This window comes from Tachypleus tridentatus, chromosome 11 (assembly GCF_004210375.1).
Source record: "Tachypleus tridentatus isolate NWPU-2018 chromosome 11, ASM421037v1, whole genome shotgun sequence".
Taxonomy (NCBI): Eukaryota; Metazoa; Arthropoda; class Merostomata; order Xiphosura; family Limulidae; genus Tachypleus; species Tachypleus tridentatus.
The window spans coordinates 89,095,874-89,114,494 of NC_134835.1; the positions used below are offsets into that span (position 1 = coordinate 89,095,874).

The 18,621-nt window shown below is 38.1% G+C and overlaps 1 protein-coding gene across 5 annotated transcripts in view; it reads right to left on the reverse strand.

The window, feature by feature from the left end:
- LOC143232722 (methionine aminopeptidase 1D, mitochondrial-like) overlaps positions 1 to 16,163 on the reverse strand; it is a 40,298-nt gene extending 24,135 nt beyond the window's left edge. For 2 of the 5 annotated variants that reach the window (XM_076468467.1, XM_076468471.1), the window contains exons 1-4: positions 15,974 to 16,152; positions 13,540 to 14,097; positions 9,761 to 9,952; positions 9,047 to 9,210 (exon numbers count right to left, since the gene is read on the reverse strand). In XM_076468467.1, the coding sequence (XP_076324582.1) occupies positions 9,047 to 9,210; positions 9,761 to 9,952; positions 13,540 to 14,040 (857 nt within the window). In that variant the 5' untranslated portion in view covers positions 14,041 to 14,097; positions 15,974 to 16,152. Of the gene's footprint in view, positions 1 to 9,046; positions 9,211 to 9,760; positions 9,953 to 13,539; positions 14,098 to 14,455; positions 14,666 to 15,973 lie in introns of all 5 variants that reach the window. The other 3 variants (XM_076468469.1, XM_076468468.1, XM_076468470.1) reach the window with 3 other exon arrangements.
- Positions 16,164 to 18,621: the final 2,458 nt, after the last annotated feature.

An 18,621-nucleotide genomic window follows, 5' to 3' on the forward strand; every position in this document is an offset into this window, starting at 1 on the left:
AAGTCCTCCAGGATGAAAAAGGGAGACAGAAACTGTTAAATGAAAGCATCAGGGTCTGATTGATTATGTGTTTCTATAGGTGACAGGTAGAGAGAACAAACAGTGATGGTATGACACTCCAAGGTTGTGTCAAGTGGCAAAGACAGGGTGGACACATGCTGATCAACCAATAATGCCACCCCTCCATGCACTCATCTATCACACAACCTGTCATTTCTGTACAAAGAAAACTGCTGAAACGGCAGGTTTCAGAAATGTTTCCTGTAACGAAAGACATACAGGATGGTAGGAAACAGTGTTTTGATGTTATCCAGATTAGAATATAAACCTCGACAGTTCCATTATATCAGGGTAACCATTCTTATTTACTTGTACACAAATTGGGTGGAGAACTCTTCTGTTTACGACCACGTCTTTTTTCCTTACTGTCCTTATTCGAGGGAGGTCTACAGACCTCCATGTATCCTGCCCTGGGTCGATTGGGCAGGTCTTTGCTGTTGGAAGGGGATTCCAGTGACTGAGGATGTGAATGAATGATTGTTTTGCATCTTGGGGTGAGAGAAGATGTATTTGAGGAAATGCCTGTACCTGGAACCAAAGGATGTGCATCTTGGGGTTTGTTGGAATGTACGCAAGGGAACAGAAATGGGTGTTGAAGTTGATTCATCAACTTTTTTAACCATGGAGGTCAAAAGACTTTTTGTTTTGAGAATGATTCTTTTGGAGGCGCAGAGAGATTGTCTGCACTCCCACTGTAGTTGTGGAACAAAGTTCAGCAGCATATGTCCAAGATGAGGTGGAGGACAGCAATTTTTGAGCATCAGGATAAGTAATGTTATGAATTGTTTTCAAATGCTGCACCTCTTTTTCTTCCAACCATTTATGGCAATGAGGGTCCGTTTCACACTCGTAGGCAATATGGTCCATGCTACCACAACGAGCACACATCAAGGAACCACGACATGACGTCTTCGAGCGACTGAATCACTGGCACTGGAAATATCAGAGAAGGCTTGGAATGTATGGCTGTATTCTGCAATTACGAAAACACTGCACAACAATTTTTTTGAAAAGTTTTGCTTCCTGAAAAGATTTTGCTGACTGTGACAGGTACCTGATGGGCATTCACAAATATAGTTTTGGTTTTACTTCATCACGTAGGAACTCTGAGAAATAGACAGTTAACTGTTTACAGGCAATAACATATTTAATTGCATTTATGTTTCTAATATGCTATTAAGTTCAACATCAGTGTTTTGTTCCTGATTTTCGTTTATATTCAATGTCCGGTGCATCACGTTGCAATGTCCAACAGAAGTCAGCAAGCATTGAGAGATTCCAGTTGCCCTGTTATCGTTTTTCATTGTAGTAATGTCCTGGTGAAACCTTTCACCGTGTTCGTCAGCACCAAGATTTGCAGGGAAGAAGTCCAAGTGTGAGGGAAGGAAATGAATATTATGTGACATGTTGCACTTCATTGTTTTGTATGTGCCACATTTTTCTGTCCTGGAACTAACTTTTTACAGAGTGGCCAGCTCTGTCTAGAATAATGTGACTCTTTGGCACAACTGTCCCATTCACAGATGAAACAACAATACTTTGTATAGCCAAGCTGCAGTCCGAGTAACAGAGCAACGACTTTCAGATCTCCACAGATATTCCAGTTGTACTTGCTGTACTGGATGTGCTTCAGTAACATTTCCATGTTCTTGTAGGTTTCTTTCATGTGTGCTACATAGCCAACAGGTATTGTTGTCATTGTGTAACAGAACAGCATTGAGGCTTAACATTGATGAATCAATAAAGAGATGCAACTCTTGCAGGTCATGGTCTCAACCCAAAGCAGAGAACAATCCTTCTATGTCAACAAAGAAACAAAGACTGTCAATTTTTGCAAAGAATTTGGTTATATCATCTTGGCGGCTTCAAAAAACAGAAATTTTCATACCTGGTAACTGCAAACACCATTCCTGAAGTCTAGAACCCAGCAATTCGACTTTTGCTTTTGATAGGCCCAAATCTCTGACCAGATCGTTTAATTCTGACTGTGTTATGAGATGTGGATCACCTGAGGAGCACAGTTCAAAATCCGGATCAATGTCGCTGCAGTTTCTTCATCTGATTCATCTCAGGTCTATTCCTCTGGTGGTTTAGAAATTGGAAGACTGTCATCGTGTGGCATGGATCTCATTGCTGAAGGCAGATTAGAAATAGAAATAAAAATTTGTCACATGGTCTTTCTGTTCTCAGCATTTCATCAGGACAGCAAACGGCATTGTCTTTCGAGCACCTCTGAGCCAAGCTCTCAGACAGACAGACATGTTGCACAAATGTGAGGCACCCATTCCTGGTCTTGATCACCAATTTTACACCCAAAGTACAGATGATATGCTTTCTTCACAAGAGCAGTTATTGAGCATCTCTGATGAGCAAGCATATACATACCACAAATATAGCAGAATGTATTGTGGCTGTTATGACATTGACGAGACATACTGACCAACACCAATTGTTCTATAAAACATCTATAATATCCAACTTACTTGTTACAGTGCTACAGAAGAAATGCTATATTCTGAAACAATACGTACACACTATAAGGTCTATATTAATCGAATGAGCAGCATCTGTGTATGTAAGCCACTTTTACAGCCTGCTGAGACAGTGTCAAGCTGGCTCTGGCCTGCCTAGGCATGCCCAGGCTACATACTTCCACAGAACAGCTTCCAACCTGACCTGATTTCATGTCTGGACATGCCCAGACTTCACAAAACATTGTTCATAGGTATCTTACAGAAACAAAAATGTTTGGACACAAATATAAGAAAAAACATGACAAAACTGATGATTTTGATGAGCAAATTTGGATGTGATTTTCGTGATCAGCAGACACAAATCTATAAGGAACACTAAACAGTGTTCAAGAAGCAAAAACTTTGTTGTGCAGTGTATAACCTGCCTTGATGGTGACAGGTGGACATGGTGACGTAAATGCGAGAATGAGGACTTTGGTTGGCATCATAATTCCATCTTTGTAATAGGACATACACCTCACTGCAGAAACTCCTTGGGTGGAGAAACCAGTGAGAATCCCTGACTCGGGAATGTTCTTCAAATCCCTCTCAACAATAACTCCTCGTGAATGAGGGGTAACCTCAATAGGTATATCCCCAATTGCCTTTGAATGCAAGGAGTTCACTGTGTTGAGATGTGGATGTTTCCATCAATATGTCACCAGATTGAAGCTTCTTTACTGACTTTGGAAAGCCAGTAAGTCCCTCTAGTCCCTTCTAAATGAAAAAGAGAGACATTTGCCCTAAAGATTTGTCTGAAAGTGAATGCAATATAAGAAAATAAGGTACAACAGGTGGTACAGATGGTGAGGACTGCTGCTCAGAATCTTCAAGATGTGGTCATTTACCTATAGACTATTTTTTCACTATTTTATTAAGTGATTGATTGATTGATTTAGTGTTTTATGGCACAAAGCAGCAAGGCTATCTGGCGCCAGACATTCGGTAAAAATGTAAAAAAAATAATAAAAAATTAAATGTAGTAATAGACATAAATGGAAATGAAGGTAAAACAAAAAGGTATAAAACCAATGTTGACAGAGCCCACTGAACTACCTGATTTGGAACCATCTGTATAAATGGGAACTGAATGATTGTTTGAAAGATATTCATTGAATAAAAGACGGTACTTCCAATCTGGAGTATCTGCCTTTTTTAGGTGACTGAAAGAAAGGTCACATTTGGGGGCTGTAATAAGCCATGGTAGGATGGGCCGACCTGTGGAATCTGCAATGTTATCCAAGGACAGACCCAATTCATCCAATTGCGCCCGGATGCGAAGGCCAAACAGAGCAATGACAGATCATCTGTTCTGAAAAAGTACTGCCCACCGAGGAAGGAAAACACATTTCCAGGTGGGATGCTTTGGTAAGGAATGAAGTTTCGAAGTATATTGTAAAGACAGTTGCAAATGGCAAAGGTGTAGAGAAGGTTCATGAGATTCAATGTATATACTTTGAACTGGAGAGGTACGGAAAGCCCTAGTGCAGAGTCGAAGTCCTTGGTGATGAATGGGGTCCAGCATCTTTGAGGCCGAGGGTCTGGCAGAGCCATAGACCATTGATCCATAATCGAGTTTCGATCTAATAAGAGCACGATATACCTTTAACAGTGAACAGCGATCTGCCCCCCCAACTGGTAGAAGAGAGAACACAGAGGATGTTCAGTGCTCTTGTGCATTTGACCTGAAGCTGCTTTAAGTGTGGTATAAAGGTCAGTTTACGATCAAAGATAAGCCCCAAGAACTTGGTCTCCGGGACCACTGGCAGCAAAACTTCACCGATATGAAGTTCAGGATCAGGGTGAATACCCCGTCGACGGCAAAAGTGCATGCATACAGTTTTGGAGAGAGAGAAATTAAAGCTGTTCGCCAGAGTCCACTTCTGTACACAATTGAGGGCAGTTTGTAGTTGCCGCTCAATATATCTCATGTTTGATGACTGACATGAGATGTGAAAGTCGTCGACATACAGCCCATTCGCAACAGTGAGAGGGAGTTGTTCAGTGATGGCATTTATCTTTATACTGAAGAGTGTAACACTCAATACACAGCCTTCAGGGACTCCAAGATCCTGTACAAAAGAACGGGAAAGTGTCGAACCCACATGAACTTGGAATCTCCTGTCCATTAAAAAATTTTTAATAAACATGGGTAGATGGCCACGTAACCCATATGTATGGAGGTCTCGCAAAACGGCATACCTCCATGTTGTGTCGTAAGCCTTCTCTATGTCAAAGAATATTGATAAAAGATGTTGGCGGTTGAGAAAGGCTTCTCTGATAGATGTTTCAAGATGAATTAGGTGGTCTGTGGTGGAGTGCTGTCGACGGAACCCACACTGGGTGGGCGAGAGGAGGTTGTTTGATTCAAGGAACGAAACAAGACGAGCATTAACCATCCTTTCTAATGTCTTACAGAGACAGCTCGTCAAAGCAACTGGACGGTAGTTTGAAGGAATCTTGGGATCTTTCCCTGGCTTGGAGAAAGGTAAAATAATAGTCTGGTGCCAGGCATCAAGAAAAACATTCTCCTGCCAGATCCGGTTGAAAATAATCAGAAGAACATCAAAAGAAGCAGGAGATAGATGGTGCAGCATGTCATAATGAATATCATCAGGTCCAACAGACGTACTGGCAGACCGATGAAGGGCCATTTTTAGTTCCACCAGGGTAAAGGGACAATTATAGTCAAAGAAACAGTCAGTTCGAAAGGAAAGAGGTGATTACTCTGGCCAAGCCTTGATGGCCAGGAAGGTGGAGGAACAAGCAGAAGTGCTAGATACCCGGGCAAAAGCTTTCACGTAGAGTGTTAGCGATGTTCCGAACATCAGTCACCTCCTGAACAGAGAGTAAGATCGAGAGGGGGACAGAATTGTAGTGCCCATTAACCTTTCGAATCCTGTCCCATATGATCTTGGAACTGGTGGTAGAAGATATGCTGGTTGTGAACTTAATCCAAGATTCCTTCTGGCTTTGACGTCTTACCCACCTAGCATGTGCACGGGCCTGTTCGAAAGCAACCCAGTTTGAAAGTGTGGGATATCTACAAAAAGTATCCCAGGCCCGCTTTTGAGCCTTCCGTGCTAAGTGGCAAGCAGGATTCCACCACAGACGAGGATATCGTGGAAAACGTGTCGAGGTTTTAGGAATACACTGAGCAGCTGCATGTGTAATAGTCAGTTACCGCTGCTACACAGTCGTCTATTGATGGCTGATTTACAATGGCAGGATCAAGTTCTGCAAGAGCAGTGAAAGTAGACCAGTCTGCCTGATCCAGCTTCCACCGGGGCACGCGGGTAGGGTGGCATCGACCACGGCCAGTCTCTCTCAAAAGGATCGGAAAATGATCACTGCCTAGTGGATTACTGTCAACCCTCCATGAAAAATGGGAGAATAATGAAGGGGAGCAAACTGAGAGATCAATAGCGGTAAAGGACTGACTAGGTGCATGAAAGTAAGTGGAAGAACCAGTATTGAAAAGAGAAAGATTGTGATCAGAGAGCATCCGATCTATGATCGGCCCCTCCCATCAATAATATCACTTCCCCCAGAGGGGATGATGTCCATTAAAATCCCCTAGGATTAGAAATGGAGATGGCAACTGTTCAACGAGAGCATCAAGATCTGATTGATCATATGTCTCTCCAGGGGACAGGTACAGAGAACAAACAGTGATGGTATGATCCAAGGAAACACGGCTGGCTACAGCCTCCAAGGGTGTGTTGAGTGACAAAGACAGGGTGGGCACGTGTTGATCAACCAACAGTGCCACCCCTCCATGTACTCGACCATCACACAACCTGTCATTTCTGTACAGAGAAAACTGCCGAATGGAGACAGTATCAGCAGTTTTGAGAAATGTTTCTTGTAAAGAAAGACAAACAGGATGGTAGGAAGCAATCAGTGTTTTGATATCATCCAGATTAGAACGTAAACCTCGACAGTTTCATTGTATCAAGGTGGCCATTTTTAAGAACAGGTAGGTGAAGTGGCTGGAGAACCCTTCGGTTTACGACCACATCTTTTTTCTTTACTGTCTTTAGTCGGAGGAGGTATATCAACCTCCATGGATACTGGTCTGGGTCGAGTGGGCAGGTTTTTGTTATTGAAAGGGGAATCCAGTGACTGAGGACACAAACGAATAATTGTTTTGTCTCTTGTGGTGGAAGAAAAAGATGTATCAGAAGAAATGCCTGTATTTGAAAATGAAGGACGTGGATCTTGAGGTTTGTTGGAAGGTATGGGAGGAACAGAGATGGGTGTGGAAGTTGATTCATCAACCTTTTTAACCACGGAGGTCAAAAGGCTTTTCATTTGTTTTGAAAACGATTCTCTTGGAGGCACAGAGAGATCTGTCTGCACTCCCACTGTAATTGTGGAATGAAGTGCAGCAGCATGTGTCGGAGATGGAGTTGTGGACAGCAATTTCCGAGCCTCTGGATAACTAATGTTGTGTGTCAAACGCTGCACCTCTTTTTCCTCCAACCATTTTGGGCAAGAATGAAAGTAAGAGGGGTGAGAACCATTGCAGTTTACGCAATGTGGGTTCATGTCACAGTCATAGGCATCGTGGTCCTTGCCTCCACAACGAGCACATGTCAGGGAACCACGACAAGATGTCTTTGAGTGGCCGAATCTCTGACATTGGAAACATCGAAGAGGGTTTGGTATGTATGGCCGAACCCTGCAAATGAGATAACCCGCCTTGATGGTGCAGGTGCACGTGGTGAAGTAAATGTTAAAACGAGGGTATTTGTTGGCAGTGTAACTCCATCTTTGCGAGTGAAGATGCGCCTCACTGCAGAAACTCCTTCAGTGGAGAGACCAGCGAGAATCTCTGACTTGGGAACGTTCTTCAAATCCCTTTCAACAATAACTCCTCGTGAAGAATTCAAGGTAGCATGGGGTGTAACCTCAATAGGTATATCCCCAATTGCCTTTGAATTCAAGAGGAGTTCACTGTGTTGGGATGTGGATGTTTCAACCAATATGTCACCAGATCGAAGTTTCTTTACTGACTTTGGAGAGCCAGCAAGTCCCTCTAGTCCCTTTAAATTAAAAAAAGGGGACATTTGCCCTAAATGATTTTCCGAATGAGAATGTAATATAAGAAAATGAGTTACGTGTGTTACTGATGTTGAAGATTGCTGTTCTGAGTATTCAAGACATGGTCGCTTTACCCATTGACTGTTTTTTTACAATTTTATTTAAATTTTTTGGAGGATCCATAGGAAAAAGAAAAAATTTCGGTACCCACTGACCCCACCCACCATGGAGCCCTACAAGGGGACGCACTACAAAGTCATGCAATGACAATGCAGCAACGCCAGGGTTTCGTGAGCACTATACCCAAACACCAGCATCAGGCACAATGTCCACAACACCTGTTGAGAACTTCCAACACTGGTACTTGGTTGACTCTAGCCCAAGTGGACCAGCCGATTGACCCAAGGTGGGCCACCCAAAGGCCGCCCGTCTACAGGAATTCGAGGCCAAAGTGGTGTGTTAGGGATCCTCTCCTCCCATTCACGGGTCGCCATGCATGGCAAACACGTGGGTGGATGTTTAGATTCCAGAGAAGGTAACCAGATAGTACAGAACCTTCCCTGGTAGGTCCCCTCACCACGTACAGGAATCCACACCGAGGGGGTTTTTATTAAGATTTTTAATTGGAGTATCCATAATAAAAAAAAGGGAAATTTTGGTGCCCACTGACCCATCCACCATGGAACCATATGAGGGGACGTACTACAGTGTTAAACAAGGACATTGTAGCAACACCAGGTTTTTGTGAGCACTATACCCAAACACCAGCATCAGATACAATGTCCACAAAACCTGTTGAGAACATCCAACACTGGTACTTTGGTTGACTCTAGCCTGAGTAGACCAGCCAACTGACCCAAGGGGGGCCATCTCAAGGCTGCCCATCTACAGGAATTCAAGGCCAAAGTGGTGTGTTAAGGTTGGACCCCTCAACCACCAGGATCCTCTCCTCCCCTTCATGGGTTGCCACACACGGAAAACACGTGGGTGGACGTTTAGATCCCAGAGGAGGTAAACTGAAAGAACAGAACCTTCCCTGCCTGGGATGTCCCCTCACCACATACAGAAATCCACACTGAGGGGCTAACAAAATGCTAAATTTTTGAATTCTTACAGATAATTATATTCATTATGCAGGTTATTTATAGAATACCAACAAGCAAGTTCATTCTGTTTTAAACTTAGCATAAAATCTATTTATGATATACTGTGCATGAAATACCATACACACATGATTTTGTAATATTAACAAAAACATTTTATATGGCATAGTAGGGCAGGTTGATTCTCTAGCCTCATTTTAAAGAGCTGCACAGTCATAACTGATTATTTTATTTATGAGTTCTTCTTCTGCTGTTTACTTTTCCAATACCTCTTTTACAAAACCATGGATTCTCCAGTGTCATGAAACTTAATAGTAAACTCACCTAATAATTCTACCAATTTCACAGAACTTTTGCCCAGGACCACAAACAGTTACTGCTGCATTCAAGCAGTTCTGTGCTACATGCATTAAGTTCCTTCCTTTTTCATCCACATCTCCTATTCCAAATGTACTTGCACAATCCCCATGGTAGCCATTGTAAAACACCTGAAAATAAAATTAAAATAAATGACAAAATACTGTAATAGAAGATATCATATCAGAAAACTATAAGGTATTTCAAACGTCATCTTCATGTAACAAAGTTTTTCTACACTGAAGCATGATTAGAAACAGTCTCACAAATTCTGATATATATATAGACATACATACATAACAAACTAACAGACAAAAGATTCCTTTTTATAAACACACACTGATTAGTTAAAAATCATGGTAGTACAAAAAACAACTTTGGTTTTGTAAAGGCAAGATCTTAAATTTTGCTATTTGTAAAAAAAGGACTACACTTGTGACCAAGCTAACTGACTTTCTAAATGTGATGACTTTATTAAAATATTAGTTCATTTGCCAAAAACTTCATTTTTTTCTCTTAGAATGTTAACAACATAGTGTTATTACCAAACAAAGAGTAGAAAAAGATAACTGAAATCTGGTTGAGTAATAAAAGTAATACATTTCAGTGGGTGTAAGTTTCTATTTAAGGACATTAGCTTTCAATGTTAGCTGTTTTACTGTCAGAAACAAACATACATACACTGACATCAATGCTAATTATATCACCATCTTCCAGTGGTCTATCATCAGGAATTCCATGACAAGCAACATTATTTACAGATGTACACACAGATTTTGGAAATCCATGGTAGTTGAGTGGTGAAGGATAAGCTTTGTGAGATATGGCTGTAGTATGTACCATCTGGTCCACTTCCTCTGTTGTTACACCTATCTTTGAAATGAGAAAGTATAATCATTGAACCACTACAACAGACAGACTTAATAAAAAATGCAAGAATGCTTGCATAACCAAATAATGTTTACAAATCATGATAGGTGAGAGTGATGTGACTACAATGAAAGATTTCATATATTTTAGTAATTTGTGTACAAAACAGTGCATTGAGCTGTACATTCAAACCTTAATAAAGTAAAACATATGAATTTGGTAGTTTAGTAAAATATATCTTTATGTATATACTAATAACCATATCCTACAGCATATTTTTATTAATATATTTACTGATATATTTAATTTATAGAATTAGTCATCTAGGGATAAATGAGTGGTTGGCAAAAGGTTACTATTGAAAGTTAACATTTTACTACATTGAAAATGTATTTCTGGCAGATACCAACTAGCTCTGTCCTCAATCTACAAATATGTAATGCATACCACTAGCCTTCCACCTCCTACTTCTGCATATCCATATTCAAATGATCATACAGCAGCTTTTCATTAATAACGGCACTACACCACTTCTTTTGCAATCAGCACCCCCTTTGCGCTTTCACTCATTAATCACTTCAAGACTAGTCAGAAGACCTACATCATATATCATTGTAAGTGGGGAGGATGGGTAGGAAATGTAAGAGAAGGGGGGTATCCATAAGAAACACATTTTCAGAATATGGAAATGCAAACCTCCAAAATAGCATACTACTTCCACTCACAAAATAGGCAGAATACAACACTGATTGGTGGAGGGTCATTAAAAAAATATCCCTCTAGAAAGTACCCAAAGAGAAACTAGGAGGTGTGAAACCAAAACAGAAAACATCACACCTGAGTGGGAGACATCACCACATCTGATACAGGTGTACTCTTCTTTCTTTTATGACTGTATTTTGAACATAAAAGACAAAAACAAAGGAATTCCAAGATATACACAACCAATGAATGGACTCCCTGGTTTCAAGTGGCTAAGGTGAAACAGGCTGTAATGGTAGTTCAACTTCATCCAACACCAGGCAGTATCTGGAATGGTACCTTTGATCTGCAATAGCTTCCATCCCAAAATCCAGCTCCACCTGAATGTATTTTCAACACAACCCACACTAGCTCCACCAAGAAAAGACATCCAACAAATGGCAAGAAGATGAAAAGCCCCAGTAGAATGACATATCTGATCAAAAACCTAATGGCAGTGGGTATGCTTCTTCCAGTCCATTTTAGGAGGAGGATATTCAGCTGTACATAAGCAGGAAAATATGTAGTGTATCCAGCTACAACCAACACTAGTTATGTCTGGAACCCACATCCAACAGATTGTAGGAAGAGGAACTACAAACATGGTATGCACCTCCAGTCCAAAACTTGACAACAGTGGGCATTTGTAATTAAATCCACAGTAGAAGGAGGGATACTGCCCAGTACACATGTAAGGACTTACTTAGCTGGACCACCTCTAACCAACATTGGACCCACTGGGAATGTACATGTAGAGGATGTTAAGGAGGAGGAGGAGGATTCCCACTTCAAGAGACAAACTGCAATAATATATATTTGGCAGAATACTTCAACCAAAACCTGGCAATATCTGGAACTGTATGGGCCAGATTGTAGAAAGTCTCAACACCAAAGTACATCAGAAATAGGTAGCAATTTCTGTCTGCTTTACTCATGTTAGTCCATGAAGAACATATTTATCAATAAAAAAACCCATTAAAGAGAACAAATAGCAGTCCTAGGAAACACTCCATCTGTACATTGTGCATAACCCAAACTAGTGTCATAATAGTTTATTATTAAATAAGAATACAATGGAAACATACAACCAATACCTGGCAGCACTGGAATTGTATATCAAGCCCTAGGTAGGAAGGACTACAATGTAGCTGACATCAAACAGTCACAGGATGGTCAGTGTGGATTTTCAAAGAGTAAACTTGCATACTTAGTCAGGCTTCACTTGCAACAGAGTGGAATCCACAATACGCTAGCAAAAAAGGCCCCTGAAAAAGCAGGAATAATTTTAAAAAAAGCAACCTTTCACAAGTCCAAAATGTAAAAATTTAAATGAGTAAAAAAACAAACAAACCTAAGTCAACAGTAGAACAGAAAACAATGATAAATCCATGAGCAAAAACTAACATATCCGTACAGTTCTTCTACCAACTAAGAAGTGATTAAAGAATGCAGATGTGAAGAGTGTTGATTTTGATAGAAGTTGTATCCCACCCCATTGATGAAGAGCTGCTACATTTGCATGTAGATATGCAGAAGTGGAAGATGGAAAGCTAGTTTTGTGTGTGGAAACTTTGTACTGATAAAGTGCAATGTTAGTCAAGAAAATCTATTTTGTGAGTGGAGGTGAATTATTTGTTGGAAATTTCTGTTAATATACTACAGATTAGGCCTGAAACTTCATGTACTATTAGTTCAAATAAATTTAAACAGCATGTATTTGTTTCTGAGAGTTGTTTTAAAAATATTCAGGAAAGTACCACAGATATTGATAAATGAATGTAACAAAAACAAAATACACCCAAAAGAATAGGAAATACGCATTCACGTACCATGTAAGGGAAAAAAAAGTTAATTCATGTTTATGTCTATGCTTTCCTTACAGAGAGGGGTAACTGAACATCAATTATTACTAATGAACATTAAGTTTCACATTACCATTGTAATTAGATCTACTACCAAGTATATCCTACTAACTTGTATGTTGTACAAAGATTCTGTAAAAACATATAGAGCCCATTATGATAATATTTACAGTTAACACTGATTAGTGACTATTTTCCAAAGTCATGCAAGCTATAAAATGTTTTCTATAAACATAGGGTGCAACTATGAATAAAGTATTGAAATCAATTATTAGAGTTATTTTTTTTTGGTTATTTATGAATGCTTTATTTAACTTGTACTAAAAATTCCCCATATGTGGCAACTACCATTTTAACACAAGAATTCTTTATGTGTAATATATAAAGGAAATAATTTTAAAATAAAATAATGATGTGTTATAAATTCATACCTAAAACTTAAATTGATAATTACAATTAACATGATTAATCTGATTCACACACTAACAGCTGATGTTCCTATAAATATTGCCCAAACCATTAATATGCCATATCCCAGACCTTATCAATAAGCCGTTATTGGGCAAAAAGTTTTCAGGATCACTCAACATAATAGGTGTAATATTGTTTACATAATATATTTATTTTTGCATTCAATCAAGGGTTCTTAGATTTCAATTGAAAGACAGTTTCAATTTCTGTAACTGGGAACTAAGATACTTATTAATGTTAGTTTATAGAAAAAACAAACGGCATTATTACTTTTGTTAAAAAGCCTTACATTCATAACAGCAGAAAGCCAGTGTACTATTGCTAAATCATGTAGCATGGTTATGAAAACAACATACTTTTAGCTACTCTTCATAACTTTTGTTTTTATTAAATACAAGAGAAAAACTTACCCAATATACCCATTTTTCTAACAATGAGTAAGTTAATTATTATTAAAACATTGCTCTAGCATCATAACACTTTTACTACTGTCTTCCTACACATGAAGATGCTCACCTTAAGACAGCTTCCCACGTGGTCTAGAACATTTCTGGCAAGTGCACACGAGTCTTTAATTTTCTGAATAGCTTCAGGATCTTTTATTTCTATGCTAGGTGAAGCTAGTTCAACTATTCCAGAGTATGCATATTCTGGACAAACTATGTCTGGAGGAATTTCTCCTGCTTTACTTACAAATCTAGGTTGAACTAATGCATACTGACCATATTTTTTTCTAGGTATTTTCCAGAAGTCATTGAGAAATTTAATGTTTTTGACTGAATAACTACAATTGAAATTCCTCTTGAAATGTATATTGTGACCACTTTTAAGTTTAAGAGGAGAGGAAAATATTTTCTGATTTTCACATACCAATGATCTTATAGATAAGTCAGTATACCTTCTAACAGCCCAATTCATTCTCTGAAGCAGTGGTATAAAACAGGACTTAACTGGTTGACCAACACAAAAGAAAAAACATACATGTTTTGGCATAGTATAACAGACTGTTTTTATCATGCCTGAGTATCTGCTTAATGAAGCTTAAAATCAACAAGTGTCGTACGGTGACAAAGTCTAGAATAAAAAAAAAACAATTATGGTATTTATCAAGTTCTATTAATCAATATAAAATATAATTACTTTGTTTGACTCCTAAATAAATATATTAGTTATAAAAGTTATGTTTTACCTTATATCTTAGTAGCAGCTATCAAAGGAAATGCTAATTAGATGATTAAAGAAAAGATATGAAAATGAGCATATTGATATCAAAGTGAGTAATTCATAAACAACTCAAGAACTTAACAAGACATTACCATAATAATATAGTGCTAGTCATAATTTAAGTCATACAATATAGTATACACAAACACTTAAAAGTCACAGGTTTCAAACATGTCATTATCAATTACATAGGTAATATTGTATTCACCTTGAGTCAGTCCCTTTAAATATATTCATGCCAGTGACATCTCACAGCTAACAATGTATTTATCCTTAATTCATCATTTGAAATGTGGGTAATACTGTATCCATCTTGAATTAGTCCCTTTAAATGCATCTATATAATACAAATCCTATATAGAGATTACATGAAAAAGGTAATATTGTGTTCATCCCAAAACAGTCCCTTGACATGTATCTATAAAAAAAAACTCCTAATCATATAGACATTATTAAACAAATGTAAGAAGGGGATATCTAATTAGTTATACTGACTGCAAAGTTGATTTTTAGTTTTGCTCTAACTAACAAGTCCAAATACACAATATACTTTGGTTAGACATTAATATTAATTAATCACAAATGAATAATTTGCCTTCAAAGGAAGTAGGAATTACAAAACTGAATGGGTTAAAAAAAACAAAACAAAAAACAATCATTTTAGAAATCAGGATACTGTTTGGAGAAGGTTGGCAGCAAAAAATGGAATAGCATAGATAGGTATTAAGCTTCTTGTTAAAAAGACCAGGTTTTCACCAATGTGTTTACCACAAGACCACTATACTTGATATCTGAGCTATAAATGCACTTAGTAATAACCACGTTTTTGTTTTTGAGTTTTGCACAAAACTACACAAGGGCTATCTGTGCTAGCCATCCTTAATTTAGCAGCACAAGACTAGAGGGAAGGCAGCTAGTCATCATCACCCACTGCCAACTCTTGGCCTACTCTTTTAACAAGGAATAGTAAGATCGACTGTAACATCATAATACACCCATGCCTGAACATGTTTGATGTGACAGGGATTCAAACTTCCAACCCTTAAATTACAAGTTGAGCATCTTAACCACCTGGGCAATAACCACATGATAATCCAATAAAAGTAATTATGGTTGTAAATTCTTATTAAATTATTTTTCTCATGTTAAATACAAACCCAAAAATAAAACCTTAAACACCTTTATTATTACTACTCTAACCAGTTTCACTCATTCAGGTTATTCATAATGTTCCACAAAATCCCATCCCAGCATAAAATAGCTTAGGTCACACAAGATAACAAAAACCTTTTAAACATTTACTACTTTAAAGTTTAGTACTTTTGAAAAAATATGTACAAGTGCACACTGTGGAAGAGATTTGTTTGTCTTCTTTTTTCTTTGAAAAAAATAGCGAAAATATTATATTCTTAACACAGTTAATGTTTTTATTGTACAATTAATTAGAAGTAATTTAGTTTTTAATACTAAACTTGAAGTTGTACAAAAAATAAGCACAACATTAAAACTAATACTAATAGCCTATGACAAAATTACACGACAAACAGCAATATTATATTATAATTAGGTATGTTACAATTAAACTACTGAACTCAAGCACAAAGCATAAAATTAAAACGATTAAAATTAAAAATGAGATATTTATAGTAATGCATGCATAATATTAATAATAAGACTACAGATTATAATGACTACCAAATCTGTGAAAATTATTAGTACTGATTACCATTAAGCGCTTTCTCTACCTATACCAGCCATTTTTACATATATAATTAATTAATTACTTATTAGACACAATTATAAAACAATAGTTCATCACTAACTAAACAATCAACATGAACGGTCGTACTTTACGATAATTATCAAAAAACAATACTCTCGCATAGCCCTCTTCACAGCTAATGATATGGTATTACGCCCTCTCACGGTATATTTTATTTATGGTGCAAAGACTATAATTGGATAATATGGTTTGAAATTTTTAATCGCCTGATAAGCCTAAAAATATTTTGCGATTTTAAGTAAAAGTAACGATATCGTAGAAACTTGACAAATTTGAATAGGCTTTCAACTTACAGTTTCATACATTATAAGTTAATCGGAAAAGATAAATTATAATAATAAAAAAATAAAATTTGTGGTTTGATATCATAGGTAATATGCATCGTGAGAAAGCTTGTTTTGTTTTGTTTTCATTTCGCGAAAGCTACACGAGGGCTATCTGCGCTAGCCATCCCTAATTTAGTAGTGTAAGACCAGAAGGAAGGTAGTTAGTTATCACCACCCACCACCAACTTTTGGGCTAGTCTTTTACCAATGAATAGTAGGATTGACCGTCGCTTTATAACGCCGTGAGAAGACACAGCAGCCATAATTAATAAGATGTAACTTCATAATCTGTAAATAAAAGAAGCATATGGATCTAGCGACATGCTTGTAAAAACTTACAAATTTTGCTAGTTCAAATATCCATTTCTTTGGTCAAATATTGTGACATTTTACGAGTCTTCTGCTGTAATATGATAATGAGCTACGTAAGCGAAGAATTGAAAGGTTTTAATGTGGTAAATAAATTAACTAGGTCATGTTTAGAATGTTTTTAGTTTTCTTCTACTACAAGAATAGTGAAAGTATATTTTGGTTAAACCATGTCTGAGCAATTGCTTTAGATTACACTGGGGAACACTTTTTCAGTAACTTTGAGTTGCATTGGATATTTTAACTGATTCTGAAGGAGTTTTAGGTGCTGATTTCAAATCTGAAATTCGTTTTTCTCTACAAGCTCTAGTTTGTATGCAATTTGAGGTTAATGAAATTGTACAAATGTGAACTTGCGTAAACCATGTATAAGCATTTTCACGTCCATATATATAGATAGCTTCTAATATTTTGATCATTCTTCTTTTGTTTCAGATCAAACATGGCTTCCAAAAATAGATATCATTGCAGAAACAAGCCTGATGCCTTCTGCTACATATGTGAATGCTACACACTCAATCGTTAGAGACGTAACGTATCCTCGTTCGTCAAGCGTGCCTACAAGGCATATTTTGAAGTTCATCTTGGTGATCAAGACAAGCAATGGGCTCCTCATGTTGTGTGCCACAATTGTGAGAAAATGCTTCGAGACTGGACCAAAGGAAAACGCAATGGTCTGCCTTTTGGTGTTCTAATGATTTGGCGTGAACCCACCAACCATGTCACTGACTGTTATTTCTGCATGGTAAACACAACGGGTGTTGGGAAGAAAAACCGACATAAGATTACGTATCCGAACATTCCCTCAGCTATTCGGCCTGCTCCGCACTCTGAAGAAGTTCCTGTTCCAGTTTTCAAAGGCTTGCCTTCATTGGACGAGAAAGACATTGGACATGATACAAGCGAACAAGACAGTTGTGACAGTGAATTGTCAGAAAAGTGTACACAATCGGAGAACTGTTCTTCAGACACTGAACCTTTCCCCGTCCCCAAGCCTCTTCCCCAGGCTGAACTGAATGATTTAGTGCGGGATTTAGGCCTTTCAAAGAAAGCAGCAGAGCTTTTGGCATCAAGATTACAAGGCAGAAATCTTGTTGATCACTCTGTTAAAGTATCATATTTCAGAAAGCGTGACCAGCTTTTAGTGACCTTCTTTTCAGAAGACAGACAGTTTGTTTATGACATCCAAGGGCTTCTCAAAGAACTGGGTGTACCTTACTATAGTCCTGATGAATGGAGACTCTTTTTAGACAGTTCAAAACGTAGTCTAAAGTGTGTTCTTTTACATAATGGGAATGTTTATGGAGCAGTACCTGTCGGTCACTCAGTGCATTTGCGGGAAGACTATGATGATATGAGAATGGTCATGGACTTATTAAAATATCATGAGCACAATTGGATCATTTGTGTAGACTTAAAGATGGTCAACTTTCTTCTTGGACAACAGAAAGGTTTCACCAAGTTTCCATGTTTCCTCTGTATGTGGGACAGCCGAGCACGAGACAGACATTGGGTCCAGAAGGACTGGCCTATTCGTGACACCCTTGAAGCAGGCATGCCAAATATCATACAAGACCCAATTGTAAGCAGAGATAAGATCATCTTTTCTCCTCTTCACATCAAATTAGGTTTGATGAAGCAATTTGTCAAGGCACTGGAAACCGAAGGTGAATGTTTCCAACACATCATCACAGCTTTACCAGGGTTATCATTTGAGAAGATCAAAGCAGGCGTGTTTGATGGCCCACAGATACGTTCGAACCCTAATTCGTGATTATCAGTTTGTTGCTAAGATGACCGCTTTAGAAAAGGCAGCATGGTTATCCTTTGTGGCAGTCGTTCAGAACTTCCTTGGAAACAATAAGGCGGAGAACTACAGTGAACTTGTGAACAGAA